Source organism: Balearica regulorum, chromosome 2 (genome assembly GCF_011004875.1).
Source record: "Balearica regulorum gibbericeps isolate bBalReg1 chromosome 2, bBalReg1.pri, whole genome shotgun sequence".
NCBI lineage: Eukaryota > Metazoa > Chordata > Aves > Gruiformes > Gruidae > Balearica > Balearica regulorum.
Genome location: NC_046185.1, coordinates 114,124,111 through 114,151,289, shown reverse-complemented (window position 1 = coordinate 114,151,289; position 27,179 = coordinate 114,124,111). Strand labels below are relative to the sequence as shown.

Here is a 27,179-nt window from a genome sequence, read left to right as displayed (position 1 = left end):
GAGTGGATAGGAGGGAAGTGGTTCTTTCTTGGGTTCTTGCTTTTTGTTCCTGGGAAAAGCCACAGCAGATAGCACCTTTTTGGTTTTGGTTTTTTTTTTAAACCAAAAAAAGAGTAAAATTTACAAATGTGAGAGATGCTGACAACATTTCAAGTGAACCAGTTCTGTACATGGAATCCATTTATTGTGATTTCTTTGTCTGCTAAAAAATGGTTTTAAATTCTAGGGGTTTTTTTCTCCAGTTCCTATCAAGACAGCTACTACTATAACTGAATTACACATGAGCTGGTAATTTGCCTATTGGAGATTTTTTCCAGCCAGCTAATAACGTTTCAACAAATGCAGTACTTGGTGAATACTGACTTAAGGACTTCTTTTCCAGTTTTGTCTTGTTGTCAAGGCAGAAATACTTATCCACTATCCATTGCAGGAGCTGGTGGGATCCGCACTCCAGAACAGCATGGATTTACATCTCATGGTTTTGTGAAATAAGTTACTGGCATCGGCGCATCTGGTTAAGCCTCTACAAATGAAACAACATCTTGATTCTTGTGACAGTGCTGAAGGAATGAGCAGGCACAGAGACTAAGCTACTGTCCAACTATGCTCATGAAGGTCATGGTTAAAGCATAGTGATAAAATAAAAATTTGGACTGTGAATGCTAACTGTGTTGCATATGGATAAACAAGTGAGTTTGATCTCCTAGGCAGTCAGTCCAGCCTTTTGCCAGCAGTAGATTTGCTTAGAAGAGAAAACAAAGACTTTCATAAAAATATGTTGTTCACTCTCTGAAAAGCAAACAGCTTGTTGGTGCTTTTTCTTTAGACTGGCTAAGCCATAAGAATGGTTGTACTTCAGCTTTCTTACAGATTGCAGTTGTGATTTTTTTTTTTAATTTTTTTTTCCTTCCCCTGGCAATACTGTGAATGTTTTCAGTTTGTGATGACAAATGCTCCTTCTGGGATTTTCTGCACTAATAAACAATGGCGACAACAACTTGCTCTATTTCATGTTATAGCTTCAATTTTAGTGACTCATGAGGCACGAAGAACTTGAGCACCGATCTGTTTATTGACAGAGCTTAAAGACACCAAGGACTGAAGTGACAGTAGGTATCATTTATCAGCAGCCTTGTTACTATCTCAAGCAATGCTGCATTTTGATGGCTGTTTTGAAGAAAACTGTAAAAACTAGACCAGATGAATTCGTCTCCAGGCCTGTCCTAAAGCTTGCCAAGTTGAGGGGCTGGAAGGCTGACAAGCACCACAGCTTCCAGAGATGAGAGCTTCATCCCCAGAGCCTGGAGGGCTCAGAGGAGGGCAGTGCTTGGAGATAGTTCAATGTCAGGGTCCAGAAGGATTGTCACAGCTACCTCAGATTGCACACCTGAAGCGGGCAATATCCTTGTGGAGATACAAGGATACATGGAATAGGTGCCTCTATCCTGTTTTTCCAAGTGAGATGTGAATTTGCTGGAGGCCCAACAGTTTCCAGCAGAGCATTTGTGTGAGGAAAATCCTAAATACCTGAAGGTTTTTAGTCTTTTCGGACCAAACTTGAAGTTTGGTGATGGCAGAAACAGCCTCTCCCAAATCTCTCGGAACTTTCCAAATGACCATTCCCAACGCATGTGATTTAGTTCAGTTTCATTTCACCCCAGTTCTCAGCAGGATGGTCAGAACTCTGGGAGTGCTGTGTCCCAGATATTCTGTCTATGGGACTCTATGGGCAGGCCGATGCTATGGTTTTTGTCAGTGTCCTTGAGAAACAGAGACACCAATGGTAATCACCATCAACTCTCACCTTGTTTATCTCTAGAAAGCAATGTGCAGCCTTTACTTATCAGTATAGCCTTGATACTGCACTTGCATCTGAGCTCAGAACTGAAACAACTTGGAAGGAAAATATCATTAAAGCTGGATTTGCCTCATCATTCCTTGTCCAGTAGCCTTCACTTGGAAGGAATTTAAAGAATAGATGTAAAGATATTTCTGAATTGCAGCTTTATTATCCTTTAATGCTTCAATTAATACTAACCCATTAATAAGAGTTGCACAGTGGTTAGACTTGGAGATGGGGCTCCTGTCTCATGTGGTTTGGAGCCAATTCAGGACAGTTAAAAAATGACAGAAGGCGGTACAGAATTTTGCAGATGTTTGAAACTTGCAAGGAGTTTGTCACAACACAGGCAAAAGCACTTTCCTCTGCAATGTGCAGCTGGAAAGTTGTGAGTTGCTCTTATTAATCCAGTGGTGGAAACATGGATGGCTTTGAGAAACCTTGCACAGTCTACAGACCTGCACATATGCAGAGGTTGTGGCTGCAAAAGGTGTAGGTGGAAGAAAAGATAACAAATTTCTTCAGTCCCTTCATTTGAAAGGAGGTGTTAGAAGTTGAGAGAGAAGCAGGAATAACATAAACTAAACCATATTCAACTATCTTGTCCTCTAAGCATAACACTTCAATAGGGCTGGGATTAACATCTGGATTGCCAGGTATCGAGACTGGATGAGGGACTTGCTTGGTGAATCAGCAGGTAAACTTCTATGTGCTGAAGAAAATAGGGAAAACACAGTAAACAAAGACGTGCGTGGCTTTTTCTGATGCAGACTTTGTGATGTCTGCATATATGTAACTACCCATCCTTAATTTGGAAAACTGTTTTAGGAGCAGACTTTACAGCATTCACCTGCTTATTCTTCCAGCCCTTTGTTGAAAGGATGTAATTAGGAGAGCATGTTTCTTCAAAGCATTGTATGCATGTGCATTCAGCAAAAGTTTTCAATCTCAATTAGGAATGTGGTACTCAGGCATCAGGTTTTATGAGCGTATGATGGATATGTCTCTGTGGAAGGATTTCAGCTTGAGGAACAGACATAGAACATTAAGGAAAGCGTGAACTCAATAGGAAACACAAGGATGTAATGTTTTTGCTTTGAACTTAAATCATTAATCTTTAGAAATGACATGCATTTTCAGTGGATTAATAAATGACATCCATAGTTTGGTCAGGAACAGACAGAGGGGTCTTTCAGTTGCTGCTAGATTTGTATCAAGGGAAAAAAACAGAGAGACACCAAATGAAGTTAGTTTAACTATGCTGTTAGGCATTACTCTTCCATAAGAAAGATGTCTAACAAACATTTTGAATAAGAAGGCACTTAAACAGCCATAACTACATAATACAGCTTTTAATAAATCTGAGTTTCAATTCAGCAGTATTTCCCCATTCAAGGAGTATTTCTCTTGAATGGAGGTTACTAGTGTTCTTCTGAAATTGAGTTTGGGGCTCAGCTCAAGTAGAAAAGTAGAAAGCTTGTTATTTGATCAGAAAAATAGGTATCACATTTATTAGGTTTTAGCTGTCTCTCAGATCTGAAGAAGAATATCTAAGTCTGGAAGCATGTATTCTAGCTCTATCAGTTAAAAGTCCCACAGATTTAATCTCAGAGGACGTAATTGCTGACACACAGACATCCTATGTTGTTTCACAAAACCGCGTGGCCTCTGGTTTCAAAAGGGCACAGGTCTTCTGAATGTCTTGTGTGCGATCCTGCTGCAGGTGCTTTGGATGCGGAGGGCACTTCAAATGTCCTGCCACAGGTTTGTTTAGGTGACTGATCATCACCCTTGTCGCTACATAAATTCAGGCTGAAATACATTTGCAAACTGGGTTTTGCTGAACAACCAAACTTCTTCTAGACGCTATAGAGACATCTTAGGTCAGTATCAGGACAAAGGCATTATTTAAAAGTTTTTCTGTTACTGTGGTATCAAAATCATACGTAATATTGGAAAAGTAATAGGAAATGTGATCTGTGTGTGAATACATATTTGTGGGCAAAGAAGGGAAGGAGGAAATGAGTGAGGGCAGTACTGGGAGAGCAAGGGTCGTTTATAGGGCTGTTCAGCATGGTTGCATGATAGGAAAAACCAGTCCAGGTTGCAGTCAAGGCTGCCAAGTGGTTTATAGGAAATCAGTTTGATGACTTAAGTGCTTTTCCCAAACATATCCATATCCCACAAGCAATACCAAGCTATGATGCCTAGTCTAGATGAGAAAAAGATGGGTTTAATGCATCATATACCTTATCTTAGTGGGTGTGTTTCAAAGTCTGTAAGAGGACTCTCCAAGGAGAAATGCAGAATTCTCTTGGCTGGCTAACACGTGGAGACTCAATGTGCTCTGTCTGCTCCAATGGTTTAAAATTTTTTAGCTAATATATATTCATTCTGTTATATGAAAACCATTTTATCCCAAATTATATATAGCATTACTGTCTGTTTTCAGGCTATGTTGGACATGGATTTCAACACAGGGCTCTTCCAAGCTAGTGTGAGGAGACACTGGCACAAAATTTTCTGGAAAGAAACTTTAGTCTCCAATACTTCTTGGGCAATTATAATGATCACCACCTTTTCACAAAGAGAAAGAATGACCAAGCAAATAAGTGAATGTTGATCAAACACTATTCTGGCTAGGAGTGATTCATTTTTAAAAGCTGATGTTTTTGAAGCAGAGCTTTTAGGAGAACTGTACAGTAGATAATTGCTCAGGTCTAAATGCAGCTCTGTGACTGTATCGATGCGCAGAGATCACGTGGCACTTTCCTCGCACACCAAGCGTGTGCATGGTGAGAAAGCTTCCGGGAGATCATCTTCTCGGAAACATTTTAATTACACATTTACAGTTATCAGTGAAACTAATGGTTGTGACTGAAGACACCATAAAGCTGTTTTGCATCTTGCCTTTTTGAATAAGTTAACTGTTTTCCTTCATACTGACTGTTTCTAAGCTACGCTAAAGCACGCTTTGTAGGGAGCACACAGCCTGTTTTGTAGTGTGTGGATACGACTCAGTGACTACTCAAAACCTCTAACTAATTAAAATTATCCTTGCTGAGAAATGGAAGAAACCAATGCAAAGACTGTGTCCTATGCAGCATTTTTCCTCTCACTGTGAACTACTTACTATTGCATGGGACTGCAGCACCTCATTCTGTCACTTACTAAGAACAGCGGTGACGTATTATTTTTCGCAGTACGAAGAGATAAAATAATCTCATTGCGGTAAGTTAGCTTGAATTGTCACTTCACGTTGCCATTCCTGAGACATTTGTTCAGCGTCTGTTTACTGCCTGGGTCTTATCAACATTTTCCAAGCTGTACTGTTTGGAAACCTTAGGCTTGAAACTTTGCCAGTACTGCTGAATAGTTCCAGTAATACTTTTTATTACCTGCTTTTTAGCTTAACATATGTCACAGGACACGTGGAGAGTCTTATAAGGATTCATTGTATGATGCTGGTATCCTATCCAAAGGATACAGCTGTAATAAAAGGGGAAAAACAACCTAGGCAACTGGGTAGATTATCAAATAGGGCAACTGTATAGGTCTTCAAAGGATCAAACAGCTCATCAACTTAAACTTACAGTGTCCTGAATGGAAATATGTACTTGTTTTAAAGTTGCACTGGTTCTGTTTTTCAAATAGGAGTGTTATCGTACAGTGTGAATCATCGCAAAGAATAATAAGCTCCAGACCTTGCAGAAGGGAAGTTATGTTTGCCCTTTCTGGAAAATACATTTGCCAGGAAGTATTGTGGTTTAGGTAGCATGACCTTGCCTAAAAGTTGTATTTCCCCTTTGCTTTGTTTGATATGTTTAACGTTCCGGTCCTCCTGTTTGTGAGTTTGGGGATAATGAGCACCAGATTTGCAGATCTGTGGGTTCACTTTTAGTGTTAGTTCAGAGTATCTCTATACCTTAGCTAAACAATTTATTAAATTTGATAGGTCACTTTTTATCACTAGGTTAAATTTATTTTTAATCATAAAAATTATTTAATTAATCTCATATTCAATTTTTTTTAAAAAAATTCTCTGTATCTATTGCTAATCTAGTAAGATATCATAAAAATTGGTCTGCTGGATGTTTTCCACTTACTTGCCTGTTACATTATAAACTTATGTTATGTAACAGAAATAAATTAGAATGGAAATATTTTGTTGTTTGGCACTCCTCAGATTATGAAACAATGTTTACTTTACCTAAAATACTGAATCCATTCCAGGCATGAATAAAACTTTGAAAGGTATTATTTATGGAAAGAAATAGTAGACTTCCTTCACATCTTAAAGAAGGATTTTAAAATGTTAAGGGTCATCAGTCAAACCCTCACTGAAACTTTACAAGGGGCTTAAGAATTTGTTTGTTCATTTTCTTCCACTGTACAAAAGCACAAGGACATGTAACAGCGTTCAACTTAAGAGTTACGTCGTACATCTTGAAAAGTACAACATATGCCGCTCTCTAGCCTTTATGAAAGCATTTAGAGTTCAGACTCTTTTCTTACCCTGTAGAAAGGTACCGTGATAAATGCGGGAGAGCTGATGGACTTTCTTTATTTCAGGAACTTGTTATGGGAAACAGTCGTCACATTTGAGCGACTCCACAGTCTGATAATTCACATACGGTCAGTCACTGCGTGCATGTGTGGGCGTGGAGCGTAGTGGGGCAGGCAAAGGCAGGACGGCAAAAATTCTGCTTAGTTTTTGACAAGAGCCTGTTTATGTGCCTTTACAGAGAAGGAAATAAATAGACGGAGTGAAACTCTGTATCTGGAAAAAAAAAAAATTCCACTTATTTCAGTTTGAGTAACATTTCCCGGTTAGCTTTTGAGCTGATTGCTAAATGACTAATACACTTTAAGCATGTGCAACTAGCTCTCTTAGGCTAGGCTTTTGGAGACTGGAGGTCTCTCCTCATCTCTTTCTTCTTGTCCTCCACTCTGCTCCGCTGTACATTCTATGTACATGACAACTCAAATGCCAGGATTCTCAATGAGAAAAATTGCATTATAGGCCCTCATTCTGGCCTCATGCTGGATCCTGGTTGCAAAATAAACCTCCAAGCAAAAGGGTATTTTACATCAGAATGATGAAACAGAGGTGCAAATGAAGGCTGGGGTGCTGAGGTGGGGGGGATGGAGCTAAGGCTGGAGCTGGGGCCAAGCTGGAAGACTACCACCAAAGCCTGCCTGTCTTAAAAATGCTGTCTTTGGTTATTCTCACAGTGTCAACTTCTGTGCACAGCCTGTCTCATACTTTAGGTACTGTCTTCTCTCTCTGTTTTCAGTTAACTTGGTGTATGTTCTGAGTTAACTATCTCACAGAGATAATTGCTGAAAGGTAGAGTGGCTTTAAGAATGGAGTTATATGCACCTAATACAAGTGTTTGAGTTTAAACTGTGGCACAAGTCCTGGGTTAGATAAGTAATATAAACAGTCCCCAGCCCTGAAAAGAATGAACAGTCTAAGCAAGACAGGTCTAAAACAGCAAGTCACACTGGGAAACCCCGAGGAATAAATGAGAGGAATTGGACAAATTATTGCTTGCCATGCATGCACTTGCTATGAGTTCAGTTACAGCCTGTTTAGTATTATTAGGGACAGTTGTTTTCACATTAGTGTTTGGCTTTAAGTGCTTAGTTGATTTTGTTAACAGCTCTTGTTAAGGGTGGAATTCATCTTGCCTAATTGTATTTGTCTGCCAAGGGGAGATTTAGTGGAAGGTGACTCTTCTGTGAAGGCTGTAGAGGAGCTTAAGAAGAAAACCTTGGAGAAAAGAGTAAACACCTATTTAGATGGCCAGTGTTATGTGATGTGACTCCTGCCCTGCTTTGCCCTGCTCAGTTCTACAGGCATGTGTATGTGTGTGTGTGTATACATATATAAATAAAATAACACAGGCTGTGAGATCAGGGTTATGAACCTGATCCTTATATCTCATAAGGCATGTTGTACATTTTTTAGGGAACTTTTTTTGTGGAAAAACTTAAGTGTAGGAGTGTTATCCTAGTTTAGTCAATGGTAGATTATCTGGAGTTTAGTTTTGTGCTCATTTGTCTTAAATAGCCTCTTTAACACCTCTGTCTCATATAAATGCATGTAATTTTTACTAAAAAGGAAAAAATGTTTATAATTGCATGCACATGGATAAATTTATCTACCTCTGACTACCACCTTTTCCTTGTAGACAGATCTGTGATTGCCACTGAATTAGAGGATTTTTTTTTCCCCCAGAGTCTGAGTCCCTCAGGTTGCAAAGGATCTCGGGAGGTCCTTACTCCAATCTCCTGCTCAAGACAGGCTCAGCAATGAGCTTAGACCAGGTTGCTTGGGGATGTATCCAGATGGGTCTGGAAAATCTCCAAGGGTGGATCCTGCACAAACCCTCTGTTCTGCTGCCTGGCTGTCCTTAGGGAGAAAAGTTCTTCACCCTTGGTTGGCCCTCTAGTGCTCAAATCAAGAAGTTATCTGTGACACCACCTAGAGCTTGGATGGCCTGAGTCCAGCCATGTTGCCATTTGAGCTGCTTCTTCAGATAGAGGGTCAACCTTGCCATATCTGTTACTCCAACTGCGCTGCAGTTCTTTGACTGCATGTGGAGCTTTAGTTCCTCCTGTTTATGATGCTCACATGGATGAGCAGTGGAGGGGTAATAGTCTGAGGGCTGGCAAAGACTCAACAATTTCTTTACCACATCCCAGATAAGCAGCAAACCTGAGACAACAGGTCAAACCAACAGAAGGATTCCTTTCTCCCTTGCAGGAAGGAGTCTCCAACAGCTACCATTCCCATTTTCTTCTTTATGCAGACACTTGGTTGAGGCTTAGTTGGCTTTGATGCCTCCCCTGATGCAAGGTGACCTTTCTCCCCTGTTTCCAGGACTCGAAGTAGAGAAGAAGCCCCAGTTGTCTCCCATCTGGGGAGTTTCAGTCCCTTCAGGGTGGTCTGTAGATTTCCCTCCCGCCTTGCAATGCAGGTCTTGGATTCTTAGGTCTGCAGAGTCTCTGCAAAGGCCATATTGATCTCCTGTTCATCGTCCCTGATGGTGTGCATACTCACCTCTTTTCACAGCTCCTTTACCTGGCAATTGAGTGCCACAGCTGCAGCATATTTCCCACAGGGGAGGAAACCACTGTTCCCAACCTCAGGGAGGGGCACCAGTCACTTCTTGCAGCCTGACACCTGAACAGTGGCATCCTTGCTCAGTAGTGCTGTTTGGGTCAAGGACGCTTGCTCCAGCCGGTGTTGGAGACCACATGGCACGTCACCACTGTTAGCATGCAGTCCTCAGCAGAGATTCTGGGCTCCTTTGCACAACTGCTGGGACACCGTTAGCAGCACTTTGCCCGTTGGTCCTATAGCTCCTGCCAAGCAATGGTTGCAATAGCTACATGACGGTTTTTGATCAGGAGTCTGTTGTAGGCAAAAGCTATGGGTACTCCCAAGTCAGAAAGCGGCCAACAAAGGCAAAAAGCGTATAGCAGACTACAGAAGTTAACTCTCAACAACAGCAACAAGTCACTAGATATTCCCTGAGGACTTTCGCTGAAGAAGTAGTCTGGAAATTGCTTACAGGTCTGTTAGCTGCCTCTCTGCACATTTGCAAATATTCTGTTCTTTTCTGTCCTGGAAATCATCTTGAATGCAAAAATAAGTAGCTAAATAGGTGCAAAGAGTGGAATCTCCTAAAAAACCCCTGTTCTTGATTCTTATATCAAAAACTATTTATAACTAGCCATACTTTGTTATCACTGGCAAGTGGTGAAGAGATGATACAGTTTTGCGATTACTGTATTTCAAGATGATGGATACAAACAGAAATGTGCATGTAGTGCTCATGGTGGGGTATTTCCATATTCCATATCTCAGACTTTGATTCTTCCACTGCATTGAGCAATGAAGTCTCTTATGCCTTTAGCTTGACCAGTTGGGACTTTCAGCTTTGGTCCATTACAATTTTTGCTGCAGTTAATCTGCTTTAATGTTATTTAACTGTCGTTGCTCCTATGGTGTTACAAAAGTGAACAGATATTGCAGTGTGCAGCATTTCTCAGTGTCTGCCTTTGGCACGAAGGAATAGATGTGATGTATTGCGTGTTAATAGATATTCCTCCAAAAGTTAGCAAATCAAGGAGAGGCAGACTGCCCATGCTCTTTAGAATTAACATCCCTATATTGCTTCTAGACATTTATAGCACAGCAGATTTATGTCATTTTTTGAGTTTGAAGTGCATCCCATTCTAGGATAGCATAGGCTCTTCCCTACTCATGAATTCTTGCAAATCACATTATTAATACCTTTGCAGTAAGTCTGTGGTATGCATGAACACAGGTTTATCATTTCGCAGTACTCCACTGCCATTCAAAACAACCTCGCAGCAGCAGAAACAACGCAGGATGTTTTCAAAATCTTCCTCCCACTTCAGCTACAGCCTGTTTCCAGCTTATCAGCTCTGACTAGGCTAATTGAGTACTTGAAAATTTCTCTTAAAAGACACAAAACTGTTTTCCAGAATCATATTGTCAGGAAAAAAAAAAAAATCTGGTTTGGGACAGCCCTGTGAAGGGGATAGAGGAAAGGTAAGTTGGAGGACACTGGCTGGGCAGTTAAGTTGCTAAGCTGACATACAAGAAAGTCAAGTTCAAGCATCTGCACTAGGTTACCATTTTGCTTTCAGGACATGTTGAAGAGAGCTCGGTTTCATTCCTTGTTGGCATTAGAAGTAAACTTCTGAAGCCTTGATTTTCTTTTTTGTTTTTCTTTCATGAGTCGGTATTCTTGTTTTCCAAACAGCTCAGTCTATGAAAAGCTACTGAGGTTTTCTAGTTCTGGTACAAAATGGTTGCAGCATGCACGTATCGGTCTGAGATATGGACTATGAATATAAGAGCATATATCTTGCAACTAGTTCATAGGTTGAAGGCCTCTTAATTGGTGCCTTGGCTTTTGTCGCCTTTTGTGTGGGGATACTGACCCTGGACAGAATTCCTGGAAGGACAAGCTCTGCTTAGTATGCAAAGGTAATCAGAAAGAAAACAGATGATAGGACGTTATATTCAAAAGATTGAAGAGCACTTCTAGGAAACGATGGGCCTCCTACCCTGTGAATATTGCATTTCATGGTAACTCTCTGTGATATAAAAAGCAGAGCAGACAGAAGAGGATTCCACAGCCTGGTGGTAAAAATGATGAGGCTTCCATGTGAGGAAAGATTAGAAACATGGAGACAATTTTATTTAAAGATGAGATAAATCATAGTGGATATTTTAGTGTTCTAGAAACAGCCACTGAGACAGAGCAGGCATTAGCTCTTTCCTGCAGTATAATGACCAGGGGGGAGGAAAGTAATTGAGAGGGAATTCTTTCAATTTGATAAATCTAATTGCATCCTATCAAGCTGTGTATTTGTAAGGCAAAAAGTTCATTAGGCTTCACAGTGGTGCTTGCTGCTTTTACAAAGAATTAGAATATTTGCAGCTAATTTATGTATAAGGAATCTTTTCAGAAGGCTATAAAGTCTGCCCATCATCCTACTGTTGTGCTCTGCACTTTGCTTTATGAGCAGTTTGTACCAGTTTGTAGATATGCTCCTATCTGAAGGGCAAGATGTGCTGAGTGAGGCACACAGCTACATAGTTCAGCAGTCGAATGTTCTTCTTAAGTCTGTGTCTGAAAGTGCTATGAGAAAGCAAAGTTAGAGAAGTGAATGAGGAACAGCAAGATTATATTGTACCAATGTTAAATTTACATTAAGGTATCCAGAACTGCAGTGTGAGAATTCAACCCTAGGGATTGTTAAAACCTTTTAAGATGATGATGGAGACTCCATTAATATTCTGCACATTTTTTTTCCCAGAGTATATTTTTCCTTTCCTTTTTTTTTAATCTCTCTGTTAAAGACATTTTTGTAATTTTTTTTTCCTTTTCAATATACAGGATGATGAGAGAAAATGAACTCCTCTTCAATAACTGTGTAATCGTTCGTTGTCATTTAGATATGAATTTGATTCAGCTGAGTGATTTTTAAAGAACATGTGCGTGAATTCCAAAGTGAAATGTATTTCTGCAGACTGATCTAAAAAATACTCTTATTTTTTTAATTGGAGAAAGGGAGAAAGTGATGAGAAAAAAGGCTGGCAGCTTGTTGAAAATCAGAAGTGATCCTACACTATTTTGATTTAATTGTAGTGCCTGCAAACTTTTTTCATTAAAACTTTTTAGAAAGAAAGTATCAGTCTCAAAGAGTTGAATATCTTGTCTGTCTCATTAGCTAATACTGGATGGCAGAAGGATGACATGAAAAGAGAGCAAACCGAGACCAAGGGAAGAAGAGGGTTTTAGGCAAGAAGAAAAGGAAAAGTGCATGTGTTTGAATGTTTAACTCATTTTTCTGATGGGCAGTAGGTTTCTGGACACTTCAGATTACTTACTTAATTTGAGGTTGATGAGATTGTATTGCAAAATGCTCTGAAATTTCAAAGCTAGTCACTCTTTCCAGAAAATGACCACAGAAATTACTTGTTAATGTGTCTAATACTCTTTGGCTTTGAGTCAGGCCGAGTTCCCCTCATTCAGGCTCCCCAGCACCTTAATACTTAATACCTTCATGCAGAGCGCAGCATTATGCATCTAGGGCAGAATGGCAGAACCTGGCCCTTGCCTTTTGCCAAAACATGCATTGACTTCTGTTTAGGGTTTTGATGTGTAATTTTGTAACAGGCTCGTTGCCTCCAGTCTGAATTATGTCATGGCACGGACTTGGGGAAGAGAAGGGGAATTGTTTTTCAGCCTGTTTTGGGGATAAACTGTCATTAGATGCTTGTAATCAGATTGCATTGGCTTTGAAAGGAGGCTTATGAAGAGGAATTTTGCACAGTGAATGGATGATGGGTATGCAGATGGTCTATTAATTTCCTGCTTTGGGATGCATCAAATGAAATATTTGCCTGACAAATAGTCCCAATGTGCTGGAGACAGGTAACTGCTAAACTAGAAGTCAAGTCTTGAAATGATGCTTTATTGTACTGTTCTAGACAGAATTCCATACGTAATTGCAATATTAATGGCTCACACAGTAACAGGCAGAGTCTGGAGGGAGGGGCAATATATTTTATTGGACCAAAATGTGACAGAAAATTAAGAAGCCTTTAGACAAACAAGCCCCACCTTCCGGTACGTATCTCTGTGCTACTCTACCTCTTCCACCATCTATCACAGCTGCAAAAACATGACCCACAGTCTGGAGTAATAAGGTAACAGAGGGGGTAGATCGCTGCTTCTTGGCATGGAAGTAGTTACTCGGTAGAGCAGCAGGGGTCAGAGCTGCTGATTAATCTCTCCAGCTCGCGTTATTAACATTGCAAATGTCACTCCTTATTCGAGTCACCCACTTGAGTCTGTCACGTCCTTTTGTGCTGACAGTTCTGAGATCAAGTTTGACATACAGCGTGCGATAACAGATGGGCAGATGAAGGAATGGGCTGGGAAAACATTTCAACCTTCGTTGAGGGACATGGATTCTTTATCTCCAAACATTGTTTGCTTTTTCCATGATTGCCCGCATGTTGTAAGGAACCCATCTAAATTAAGCTGTCTAGGGAAAGGCTGTGCATGTTTGAGAGGACTGGGTACAGGGATGGGATTTTTCAGCTTGTAACTCTTTGAAAAGCTCATTTGTCACCTATGAACTGAACCCTTTCTGCTGTGATCGTCTCCTTCTGAAAACTGGAGATTGGTTGTTGCTAATTAAACTCAATGTTTGCTTGTTGGGAATGACCTATTGGAAGCCACATAGGGCGCAGACCTATATGTGCAGTTTTCACTCTTCCACTCTTGAAAACTTGTCAGGCTGAGTCTGACTTTTTTTTTTTCATCTCTCAAATGCTGAAAACTTTTAATAAGTTAACTTTTAAATGTTTCAAAAGAAAAAAAACTTTTAAATGTTGGTTTTCATGTATGTACTAGACAAGATTAATATTTTTTAACTTCCATATACTTTGTGGGTAGAAAATAACATGTTGGGAAGAGAAATGGAAAAGGCAATAAATGAGTTTTTTTCTCTTAAGTCAGTTTTACAAAACATGTGACTCATTTTAGGGTTGACTGAAGCCTCTATGCTCAGCATGCAGATTGTGCTCCGTTGTGTTAGAGGCTGTTTAAAAATGGCTTCCTAAAGCCTGTCCAGCTTGTCCAGCAATGCCACGGTTGGACAAGACAAATGAGAGAGTGGCTGAGGAAAAGGGAGGGAAAAGGGTAACAGAAATGGGTGCATGTCCACAACTTCAGGCCGCTCAGTGAGCCTGCTGTGTATACAGATGTTGCAGTTTCATGGTAACGCTCAGTGAGGTGAAATCTGGAGACACTCATTGCTCTTCAGAGTTTTACATATTGACTGGGGATAAATTGATTCTTGTGGGCTCAAGAATAGTGTTTTATGGCATAAATATCCATTAGGGGAGTTTTATACCTGTGGACATCTGCTATTGAGTACCTTTGGAGAGGGATTTTGGGTAGATTTGGACATTGACCTGTATTAGGATGGAGGTTCTTATTTTCCTTTGTGGCAACTGGAGAGAGGCAACGCTGGTGCAATACAAAAGCAAACTGGGTGAGTGAGGACTTCTTTTATACCAACAAGAAATTGTGGTTTATAATGAGTTGTAAAGGGAAAATTTAAGTTTCCTCATGCAACAGAGGAAGTTCTTCTATGCTTAGGATCAATTAGGAGATAAAAGATGATACTTAGAATAGATATTTTTATCAAAAGGCCCAGCATTACTTTGGTAATTAGAATCCCTGTGAATCAATATCACACAGATGTGCACAACATTATTTTTTCATATTTATAGAAAATCTCTTAGTGCTGCTATCTTGCATTTGATTTTCTCTCTTTTTAGATGCTTGACTAGTCAACGGGTCAAGCTTGGTCAACTTGGAAGCAACCATTTACAATGAAAATAAATCTCCCAAACTACAGAGGTTAACTTTTTTTTTTTTTAATTGTTTACTCTCCATGGAGAATTTGATTTGAAATGGTGTAATAAAGGTAGAGTTTGCATTTAAAATCTATTCTTACCATGGATGTACCAATTCTCTCTTGCAGTTAGCCACGTTATGTTAAGTGTTTAAGCTATTGCTTATGGCCAGTATAGAGAAGCGTAAGGACACATCAGAGCTACTGGTGACATGGTATCCATAGTCCTATGTATCTCATGTGAAGTTTGCACATTTTGACAATTGCCACCAATATACTTGTATGTTGCCTGCAATTATTTTCAAGTTGGTTTATAGACATGTCTTGTAGTACTACACCTTCTGTTGAGATTTCAGTCTTCTATGTTTAATATTCTTGCTTTTGTTACTAATACAAGTGTAAGGGCAGGGCTACCTGAATTTTGTGGTTTAATCTATTTTTCAATAGAAAACTGGGTTTGAGGCTAAATATATTTTCACAAAAATGTCAATTTGCTATGGAAATTAAAAAAACAAACAAACCAAAACAACAAAACAAAAAAACCAACTGCCCAAAGATTTAGGTCAAAATGTTCTTTTGAGTTGATTTCCAGGTATGGATCATTTTTCAATATTACTAGAGCTGCTCTTTGTTGTTTTTAACTTAGCAGTGCCTGGGGTTCCCAATTAAAATTAGACATGCGCAGTGCCAAAACTGCGACAACGTGTACCGATGTGTACTGTTCCTTTCCTGATGAGTTTACAATGCAGTCTCATCCTACAAAACCAGCTTTCCAGCTTTTCTTCCCTCTCCTTTTACAGAATTATACCTCGTGGAAAAAAAAAATCATTTTTAAATGCCTCTATGCCATAAATGTTGAACATACTTATCCTAGGCAGAGCCTAAAAAACCCATAAATGAACAAACTTTTAAAAGTTTTGTGTAGAATACAACGCTTAATTTCTGTGAATTCCCTTTCCTCCTACTTCTACCTTACTGTCTGTTTGAAGATAGAGACTTCCACGAGTGTTATTTGATAAGCAATCCAGCTATAATAAAGTTGCAATGCCATCAATTCATTGCATTATCAAAAGGCCAATTGCTTAATGTACTTGAATTGGAACTTGCTGCAGGCATAGCAAGGAAGCGCAAGTAACTCTGTGATGAATGGCACTTACAGTTAAAATTGAATAGGCTGCTCTGGAAAGGTATATTGGCATTTGCTTTTTGCTTTAACTGAAGAATTGTTTCATGAAAAAAGAAAAGATTGAGAGGCTGATAACAATTGGCTTTGCTTTGAATAATATTGTCTTATTCTTGTTATAAATCTTTGCCAATATCAGATTCACAGGACAGAAAACTCACAGACTCCTCAAAGCTCATTTGTGAAAATGCCGAGCTTTGAGATTCTGAAATGAGTCTGGCATAAAAAGATGCTAAATAAGCTTCTTAATTTTTTATATTATTGCAACATACCTTCTTGACTCTACCCGCTCCCTTTAGGGGTCATGCACACCGAAGGTATAATTACAAGATGTATTAGAAAATGAATATAGTTTGAGGCTTTTCTTCACAGATAAATAATGTATGTCAATTTCTGGGTGGCAGGGTGGTCAGGTGAATAAGGTATAGAGCTAAGAGCAACAACATCTGGGTTTCACTGCTCTATTCTCAAATCAGTTGTTGGTTCATGGCAAGATCCTTAAGATCAATATTAACAGAACCCCAGTATTTGTCACCTAAATATTTGTATATATAAATGAACTTTCTTTAATTATTAATTTTGTATTTATTTGAGCAATAGAGCACATACTGATGTGACTCCTTGTTTTAAGGCCCTGCAGTTGAAAAACGTTGATGGCTGCACATTTCCCCTAAGATCCTCAAAGAACACCATATACCCCCCCGACTGAGCCCCAGAATCCTCTTTACAGGACACTGATGGTGGAGTGTCATCGTGAAGGAAGGGAGACGGCTCTGCGAGAGTGCCACATGACTTTATTGCATTCATGTCACGAGTTAGTAAGAGACTCAAGAATCATAGAATCATAGAATGTTTGGGTTGGAAGGGACCTTAAAGATCATCTAGTTCCAACCCCCCTGCTATGGGCAGGGACACCCTCCACTAGACCACGTTGCCCAAAGCCCCATCCAGCCTGGCCTTAAACACTTCCAGGGATGGGGCCTCCACAACCTCTCTGGGCAACCTGTTCCAGTGCCTCACCACTCTCACAGTAAAGAATTTCTTTATAACATCTAATCTAAATCGATGCACAAGTCCTGATTACTAGTCAGCTAGTCTAACTATTAAGCGCATGCTGTCAGTCCAACTTTGTGATTTTATAGGAACCACCATAAAAACAGAGCAGAACTTATTTTTATGAACTCACAGGCTCGTACTGCCCACTCTGTGTGAATTCACATTCCTGCTTGTGAAATTTGCCTACAGAAAATCACAGGGCTTGCTAGTAGTAAAATTAACAAAGGCTCCACTTAGAGAACTGGGGAATAATTTTTTTCTGCCTTCAATAAAATGAAAATGCCTTACATCAAAATAGAACCAAACCTCTCAATCTTTCTTATCCACCTGCATTCTTATAAAATATTCATTATTGCTTGTTGTGTAACAAGAAGAAATAAAATCAGTAATATTGTTAATGGTTTCAGTTAGTTATGTAATACTGTGTTTAAGACCAAAGTGCCTTATCCGTTCACTGAAACTGATTTCTGTTTTTTATATTAAAACTGTACATGCTGCTTATCTAACTAAAGTCCTGATACAGCTTCTATCAGGATTTTCTTATGGTCCTCAATCGTAACATGTCCAAATGTACCATCTTTGTTGAACTTCTGAACTTTGTTTTCTATTGGGGAAAAAAACAACTCAAAAACCTATGAAAGGAAGTGATTTGCTTTTTTTTTTATGCCTGTCTTCATTCTGGAATAGTAAAATTTTGTGCTTTTGGTTTTTTTTGTTGATACTTTTATGTTCAGACAGGCATGTTCGTGATAGTACTTAATATAAAGAAGGCCATGTTGACCCTCAGGAGCTTGAGAATGCTTTCTGCCTCCCAGCTCCGGGTGTGCACTGCAGCAGAGTCCTGTTTCATGTAAAGATAAGAACTGCGTGCCATCCTTCCCCTCGTGCCTGGGCTTCCATACAAAGGGCACTCTGGTGTGGACCAGAAGGTATTTCATAGCAGCTGTGGTGTGCATCACTCTGGCAGTATGTGAGAACTCATAACTCTTCTAGTCTGAGTTTCTCCCGCTGATTAGACCCACATGGTCTGTGTTATGTCTCTACATCCTGCTCTTGGCTTCTGGGGCATGAGCTGTTGCACACGTTAGCAAAACGGTACTGAAACAGGTTAGTAGTAGCATCATCATTCTTTTCACTCCTTCAAATATCAGCTGTCACCTGCACCACAAGAAAAGCATGTCTTTGGAGATAGGAACAGGCCTGTAACTTTTCAGCCATCTAGTTTAACTTCCATTTATGGATAATGTTTGGTATGCTTACATGTATACGTAGGCAATGTCTCCTTTCTGATGTTGGAGAAGTAACTCCTGTAAGATTTGTGGTGAGTATGTGTGATGAATAACTTGTTCACTGCAGCTCAGAGCCCTTCTTATTAATAACTGCAGATGAGCAGTTTATGACTTGTTTAGAATGACTGTTCATGTGAAATAATTTCTGAAGTATATGTGCATAACTCTTTGTGAGGTAAATGTTCATAGACTGTTTAATACATACATTTGATATCATCATTGACTATAAACTCATGCGTTTTGTTGGAAATTTCAAAATAATTGGGTTTGTCTCAAAGCCCCAGCACCCTCAGTGATGTGGTTATGAGAGAAATCCCTGAGAAAGACAAAGATTTTAGCACCTACTTGTGAAGAAAAAAAAACCCAAACCCACACCCAAAAAAAAAGAAACAAAATGCAAATCTCAAAAAGCTTAAAACCTAAAGCAAAAGTTTAAAAAAAGAAATGAAAATTTTAATGCTAAAAAGCAGTGGCTGGTGCCATAAAACACACTCGTGATTTTTGAAGGGTGGAAAGGCTTCCAGACAGTTGGTCTCCTTTGTGTCCTGGCCACCTGAGGGTGATTTTGGATGGAACAGGCTTTAGGCATGCATGGTTAGGATGGAGGTCCCTGGCTGCAGGTTTAGAAAAGTCTGTGTGTCAGACAGGGGCAAGGGGGAGGCTGTCTGCTCCCTTGTGTTTCATGTTTCCGTGGGAGGGTCTCAGAGCTGCCAGCTGATGAGACTGCTTTGTCCTGGAGTGGTGCTAGAGGGGCAGCTTTCTTCATCTGTGCCCCTTTCCTCCTCCTCCTCTGTCTCTCAAGCTGGCTGGCTGGTGTTACTGGTCTTCCCTGCACCTGTACTGAGAATTATGTCCTCTCTGGAAAAAGGACAAAGTGAGTTTCTACCCTTCATCAGCTTTGACTGGGCACGCAGAGCAATCCTTACAGGATGCAGTGTGAGCTTGGTTGCTCGTTGTTTCACTGCAGGACTACAGGAGTGAAGGGTCCAGCTATAAAAACTACACCTTGTTTTTCATTTTGATACAGGTGGCTGACAAATTCACATGTCCACCTCTATTAATGAATGCCTTCCCTCCCCCACACCCTGGCCAGCAGGCTTGGAGGTGAACAGAAAGGGAAGTATATATTAAGAACAGCTACAAACGATCCTCATGGTTTATTTGAGCCCTGTCCTGAAGGAGTGACACAGTAACCTTGGCTGTGACCTTCCTTGTTGCTGCTGGCTGTTACACGGAGCATTTCTAGAATTAATCTGGTGCTCTGACTCAGCGGTGGTGACGTGGTAGACCCACTTTAATCAGCGGAGGAAATTTGCACTCACTTTCAAGCTGGTGTGTAGGCTTTTCCTTTTTTTTTTTTAATAATGTTGTTCTGAAACATGTTTCCTCTTAGCTACTTCCCTAGTAGAAGAAGAAAGCTCAAGGATTTTCCCTGCTAGGACCACTCAGCAGACCCTAAATACAGAGGAGCTTAATACTGTTAATTATGCCCAGTGCTAGTGGCATCATTTAAATCAGAGAAACAGCTCTGCGTTTAGTAGTCACCTGCGCAAGCACTGGCAGACTGTGGCAGGTGAACGTGGAGGTACACCTGGGTTCTCTTTATGTTAGTCCTCAAGGAATACTGCACAGTTCCCTCGTGGAACAACAGTATGCAGAACCACGTATGTAAATATCGGTAACCATGGCACATTTGCACATCAACTGCATCTTGATTGCAGAGTGGCTACGAGCTAAATATGCTGTCATTTTTCTTAGGTTCATTTGGCAGATGTGGTTTGCCTGGGCAACACCCAAGAAAAAGTGGAATGTCACTTGGCGTTCCCATGCAGTCCTACTTTTAGGTGTTTAGTCCTGATATATAGCATACAGCTTCTCACCCTCCAGCGCAGACCCTGTCTTGAAGGAGAAGTATCAGGAGTGAAAAAAATGGTTATTTTCTAAGGCTTATGAAGGGCTGTTAGGAAACTATCAAAACAGCCTCCTCCATGTGAACTGTACCAGATTTAAGTTGGCAGAAACCAAATGACAATCCATAATTTACTCAGCTCCCTCACCCATCCATTCTTCCGCACTTAGCAAAACCTTAATCAAAATATTTGAAGGTAGTTGACAGAGTCGAAAGTGAGTAGCTTCAGCTAAACAAGAAGAAATTGGTGTGATGTTCCAGATCCTTTGCTTCTATAAATGGACAACATATCTCAGTAAACCACAGTGGAGTTTAGCTATTTTACACTGGCTGAGAATTTAGTCTCAGACATTTTACATTGTACTAATTATGCATTAGGCACTGCCTTATGGCTATTCCAGCTTTTTGATGGAAACAGGTTTTAGAGGGTTTTTTTCGAGAGTGCAAAACACTGTAGATAAAACTGCCACTGTAAGCTCTGTCACTGATTGCTAGGAAAAGGGAATTGGCTGCTATTAGGAATAGCTGCATACCACCCGGAGACTTGAAATATTGGAAGGAGTCATCTCTACCAGAGGAGTTTACATTTAGTGGCTGAACTGTATGTTCTGGAAAGACACATGCTGAACCCTCCTGGCCACATCTCTAACTCATGAACCCAGCCAGAACCCAAGCCTGAGCACTGCCTTTTTTTACCCAGTAAAAATCAATATGACTTATGTCTGCTGGTTTTAATCAAGTAAACTGAAAAAAATACCATTAATCTAGTTGAATGGTTACAGTTTATCTGATTTACACAGGCTATGATGGTAAATTTTTTAATTCATAGCTGTTTGTGTAGCTGCTTGGTTTTTTTTCTACCTTGGGCCATTTGTTTGTTATTTTACTGTTACACTTCTAGTTATCCATTTCAGCTGGCAAATGTTGAGTCATGAGGACATGTTTATAATTTATTTCATGGATATAAAAATGATGCTAATGCAATAATCATCAGCTATAACAAATATTTATCAAAGTCATATGACTATACCTTTTCAGTTAAAGTCAAGCATGCTCACTGACAGAAGTATTGCCTTTTAATTTCCCCATAAAATTTGTAATCATTAAAATAACATGACTGAAAAAATATCATGAGAGCCCTAAAACAATATCTACCAGATAAAGAAGAAGAAAAAAATCCGTTCCTTTTTCCTTAAAAATGTTCAGCAGAAAGCCATGAAGTTTCTCATGGGTCTTCTTTTGGGAGATGTCTTCAGTTATGGATCTCAAATAGAGGCGCAACCTGTGCTACCGGGTATGCTCTGAAGGCGCAATAATGGTATGTTACTGAGATGACAGGTTCATGATTATTTTTCACCATCGTTTATAGTGTGATGAGTGTGTTTTTAATGGACACGTGGTTTATTTTCATCCTTGCTTTCTATCCAAGCACCACCAAACATTTGGTCTGAAAATTTCCCATATTCATGACATATTTTTCTTTGGGCAACAGGTAATATCTGGTGCATGACAAATGACCACATCATGGGCAAAGCAGATGAACAGATTTGTATGAGAAAAAGCTGCCTTTTTTATCTCCTCTCTATCTTTCCACTGACAAAATATAAATATGCATGCGCAGAACTAATGCAGGCTCAATCTATCTGAGTCAGGGGACGAGGAGCACTGCCGTCTGTGGATACGCGGTTCCTGGACAGAATGATTTTCTCTCTCGAGGGATTCTTTGTCACAGTGATGCAATGAAGCTTTTGGCTTGTCACTGGGAGGGAGATGAGGATCCCTCTGGCCAAAAGTGCAGTGAATGTCACTTATATGGTCCCAAATACTGTAGGAGTGAACAGGTTTTTCTTGTATAAAATCTGGCTCTTCTAAAGAGATGACTCGAAACTCTTATCTAATTTGTAATTATCAAAGTTCTGTTCCTGAATGCAGCTGCAAAAAGCCCTGTATTGATCAGAGGGAGTCCTTTTATCAGGTAAGAGCAAGGGAAAGCTAGTTGGGAAGGGGCAGATATCCTCAGAGAGAGCTAGAGGTCCTCCTGCCCCCGGTGGGTGAGGGAGGGTCCATACATAAAAAAAGGCTGAACTCCAGAATCTCTCAGCAAATTCTAGAAAATATATTTCAACTTTACACAGAGATTTACAGCAGGCATGGGAAAGGTCTGGAGGAAGGCAGATGTATTGGTTTTGGTTCTTGTGGGCTTTAGGAAGTTATCTGGCGGCGTGGGGAAAATAAAGTTACATCCTGAAGATCAGAAGGCTCATCAGGAGACCCCAGGCCTCTCTGACTTCCATGCCAGCACCCCACGCATCGGCTGTGCACGTGCCAGTAGGTGCACGGTATAAAGTATAAACAGACATATGGCACTGCAGAGCTGGCGCAGAGCAGGAGCGTCGTGCAGAGCAGACGTCACTGGGAAGGTTAGGACCGCAGCCTGCCGCTCCCTCCTTGATGTCCGCCTTTTGTGCCCAGAATGCTCCCGTCATGCCTGATGGCAGCACGTCCTTCTGACAGATGGGCGTAAAGGCGTGCAGCTTGGAAACCTAGCTGAGCATCAATCACGTTTATTCAAGAGTAGCCCTGCTGATCGGGAGCGGGGCGAAAACTTGCCCTGTTGTGAGGGTCTCTTTTGCCTACAGTTTACCTAAAAGGTTGTCATCTCTGTGCGTCTTTGCCCCCTGGTCTCTAGTATTGCGCAAAGCACTAGTAGTAGTTGGCTGTCATTCATGTGGCTTACCTGTGGATAACAGAAGTTGTTGCAGTTGCGGAAATAACTACAACAGGGCTTACAACCAGCAGTAGCGCTGCAAATGCGCTAGGTGCTTTCCAGTGCGGGTCCTACCCTAGGCTCCCAAGGAGAGGAGGGAAAGGGACTGCCTAGGATCAGAGTGGTGGAAGGCTCATGTCACCTTAGGTACACAATTTTCCTTCCATAATTTAATCCTCTATCTTTCGCAATTTTGCTTTCAGACAAGAATGTGTATTCATTATTCATGCAATGAATTAACAGTGCTGATAAGCGGAGGTCTTAATAGATAGTGCTTTCTGGAGTTGTAAAAATAATGCACCCTGAGAAAAAAAGATAATAGTTTTGAAGGTGGGCTTAGTCCTGCATTCTGAATCATCATGCAAAGCAATATATGCTGCTGTTCTAAACTTCCTTGTCTGTCTATATTGTTTTGGGAAAATATAGGATGTTGAAGAGCCTCTGAATATGCTTAGCATGTATTCTGCATTACACATTCAAATAGCATATTTCTATTGTAGCAGGACTGAATCCGTGTGTTTTCCTCTGTTCTCTTTCTTTTCTCTTAACTCCTGGGACGTGATGTAGCAAAAGAAATAGATTTTTTTGGACAAATTGTTTGTAAATGGTACAGTACAGTATATCCTGCAAATTAACATGCATTTACTTTAGGTAGGTTGTTTATATAATACTTTGTCAACACTGTGTCACATTCTTCTGTGCTGTATTCAGATTAGATTATTTTACAGTAGTTGCTTAGCACATTTCACTACAGCAAATGTTTCCCTTAAATTTATTTCTTATTATTTTCTGAGCAACAAATATGCTCTGGGAGATTTCACTGCAGCATATAACTCCAACAGATCAACAATGCTTTCGCTGAGTTCCATTTATGACATTTCTTGAACCTTCCTTTCTCCCAATAAAACAGTATTTTGACCACAGATCTGTTTCTCCACCTTTATAGGCTGTGTTGCTGTAGCTCACCTCTTCTTAACTATCCGTACCAAATAGTTCAGTCTAATAGAAGCTGTGAAAGATTAAAGCGTTCCTACTGAATAAATGCGGTGCAGCTGTTGACGTTTCATGCCCAGAAGAGTCCTAAGGCTTCCTGTTTAGACAAATGGTATTCTGAAAGCAATCACTGCTTCTCTTTGCCAACACCCAGTTCTGGGAGGGCACAAATAGCACTTTGATGCTGCTGGGATCAGCCTTTATGGGGCCATATGCCAGCCAATTATCTCAGTGTCATTAGGCACAGAACCAGTGTTTCCCACATGCCCAGATCATGCAATTAGTGTACTTACGTGAAATGGGATTGCAACGTAGCAAAGAAGAGTCAGGGGGTAGACCTAGCTTGTCCAGCCAACTTTCAGTTTGCCAGGATAAAGCAGCTATGCTGATGGTGTCTACCACAACCAGAAGTGGAAGCTCTTAACTCTGTGTTGGTCTATGTATCCTAGAATCATAGACAAATTTAGGTTGAAAGGGACATCTGCCAGCCATGTGTTCCAAGCTCCTGCTGTATCTCCTGCTCCCCCAAATTTCATGTCATCCACAAACTTAGAAAGAACGTTTTGCATCTAATAAGCCAAATCACCGATAATGATCTTCAGCAGCATCACTACCACTGCGCTCTTGGTGTCTTGGTTCTTGCCATGTCTATGCAGCACTCAGAGCGGGCTAATTTCTCCTACCTTTTGAGTGAATTTATAGCACGTTTTGGGAGAAGTGTATTGTTGCAGCTAGGCTGTGACCAGTACCCAAATGTAAAGGTAGCTCAGGTAGATCTGCAACAGCATGAACACAACCAGAGGGAGTTGAGGGTTGATGCACAGCAACTAGAAAAACACGGTGCTTTCCTGAGACATGCTGATATTTTTCTGAGCAATCCCCACTTGCATTCTTTCTCCTTCTGAGTTGTTTTTTCCTCATCTCCCCTTGGATACCACCTGGTTTTAGGGAGACCAGGTGATTTATATTTATAGGGAGAAGATCTAGGGGAGGTCTGGGGATTTCTGGCTGCTGTCAGTGTTACAGGAGAGGAATCCAGGTTAGGTGAAAGCTATAGCTGAATGACTCTGAGGTGCAGGAAGAGCAAAATGGAAACATTGGTGTGGGATGCAACCTGTGAAATAAAATATCTGTCAGTGGACCCTAGGTCTCGCCTGTGGGAACCCAGTAGACTCTGATCTCAGAGTTTTGTGCTGAAAAGGGTTTCTGATAGAAAAAGTTGCTGAACATGTTTTGATCTTTGCTTGCCTCCATGTTCAGAGTGTGCTTATTGAGGAATGTTTTCTGTGATTCACTTAAAAGTTGCGGCAAAATTTAGCTTGAGATGAAATAAAAATCTGAAGCTATTATGAATTGTTCGGTGAATTATGAAGGACAGGCAAGCCTTTCTGGTCTCTTTCTAAAATCAGTGAGGGGAGAGAGAGAGGAGCTCTTATAGAGAATGCTTTGAAGAGCTACATGAAGTTTCTCCTTCTGCTCCGATTTGCCCTCTGGAGGAACCTTCTCCTTCCCACTGATTATGGATGATTGTGCTCATTACGCCAAAGCTAGCCTTTGTGAGTCCACCCCCAGTGTTCGTGACAGACAATTACCGCAGCTCTGCTATCGGACTGGCTGGGTTGCAGCAAGAGAAGGCATGAGCTCCTTGTTCCTCCAGTGGATCTCCTCTTTGTCAGGCCACGGTGATTTTTGCTTTTCTCTGAGCTGTTTGCCTCTTACTTAAATGTTTGATAATTGAAGGCTGTTGTGTATAAATGAGCAGTTGTATTATGATTATTTATTGCATAAAGCCCCATTTTTACCCATGTTCCCAAAGAACATCTTAATTTCCTGTTATGCTTCTGCATCTGTTGCTCATTATAGTGTTTTCTAGTCAGATGTTTCAGTTCTTGGAAATGTGCACCCTGAGCAGATCTATTTCTTCGTGCATGGCAAAGTTGCACAAACAAAATCCGCATGGGTTTTGAAGACGTGGTGCATCAAGTTGGGTGTTTCTGTGAGCATTTCTAACACCAAGTAACTACAGACCTTTCTGACCATCTCTTTCAATGATAGCTGTCAGACACAACAGCCTTTTAATGGGGTCAATACAAGCGTCCTCTCTGCGATGTTTGAAAGCGGCGATGTTTTAGGAGTTGATTGACAGAGATGATTTTTCCAGAAACTTGCTCATGCAAGTAATGTCAGTGCTGTCACTAAATGTGGCTGTCTGAGACAGCTTTGGGCTGTGGAGCTACTACTACTCTAACTACTGCAGCAAAAATTAGGCTTTCCTGGAAGCTGAAGCTTAGGGGTGTGCTCCCATAGTGTTTCTTGCGAGGTTAGATGCAGCCCTGTAACAAGGAAAAGTGTTATTCCCCTCCCCTTTGCGTAGTTCATTTGCTCCATTTACGTATTTCTAGGGAATGGTTATTATTTAAATATCCCTCTTTCTGCTCTTCTAATCACGCCTTACTAGGAAAATAGCACTCATTAGTGCTTGTTCACTTGTGTAAGAATTGGACTCAAGTTCATTACAGAATTATTCCTCTGCTTTAACAGAGATGTCAAACCAGTATTTCTCTCAACATTACACAGTGAGAAGCTTTTAAAGGCTGGTCTTGTCAAGCTGTGAGAGCGATTTTAAAACTAACAGGAATGTAAATTATATAAAACATTTCTCATTTGTCCTGTCCATGAAAAGCCAGCGTGCGCTCGTACATGGTGCAGACCTGTTTTCAAATCACATTCCATCACCTAGGCTATATAATTATTATTTCTTTCTGAGTGTAATCTTTTGAATAATTTAGTGTAAATAAGAATATTTAAGTCTGAATGACAGGCTTTCGTGTCTTTAGTAAATCATTTAGTCATTATGTGCTACACAGATAGGGGCGACCACCAAACGTCACAGACTCTAGCCTGACAACAAGTACAAAGCAGAAGTAAACAAAGTATTGGTAAAGGAATATGGCTTTCTAATGAGATAATATGAATTATGGTAAAGCTAGCTCTTCTTCACATTAATTCCACATCCCTGCCCCTCCTTATTACTTTGAATTCAGTGCTCTCTGCTGCTGCTGCTGACACATTTGCAATCCTTTCTTTCTGTTAAAGTTGTGTGAATAATTAGGTTATTTTAGTTTTGCTTTTTTAATTCCATTGCTGAAGAGAAATCT

The 27,179-nt window shown here is 40.4% G+C and overlaps 1 protein-coding gene across 14 annotated transcripts in view; it reads left to right on the top strand.

Moving 5' to 3' along the window:
• The window catches only part of PDE1C (phosphodiesterase 1C), a 406,330-nt gene that overhangs the window by 173,503 nt on the left and 205,648 nt on the right, over positions 1 to 27,179 (top strand). For 4 of the 14 annotated variants that reach the window (XM_075745403.1, XM_075745402.1, XM_075745411.1 and 1 more), the window contains one exon: positions 6,413 to 6,475. The exons of the other annotated variants lie outside the window; for them this stretch is intronic. In XM_075745403.1, the coding sequence (XP_075601518.1) occupies positions 6,413 to 6,475 (63 nt within the window). The remainder of the gene's footprint in view (positions 1 to 6,412; positions 6,476 to 27,179) is intronic. 14 annotated transcript variants of the gene reach the window in all.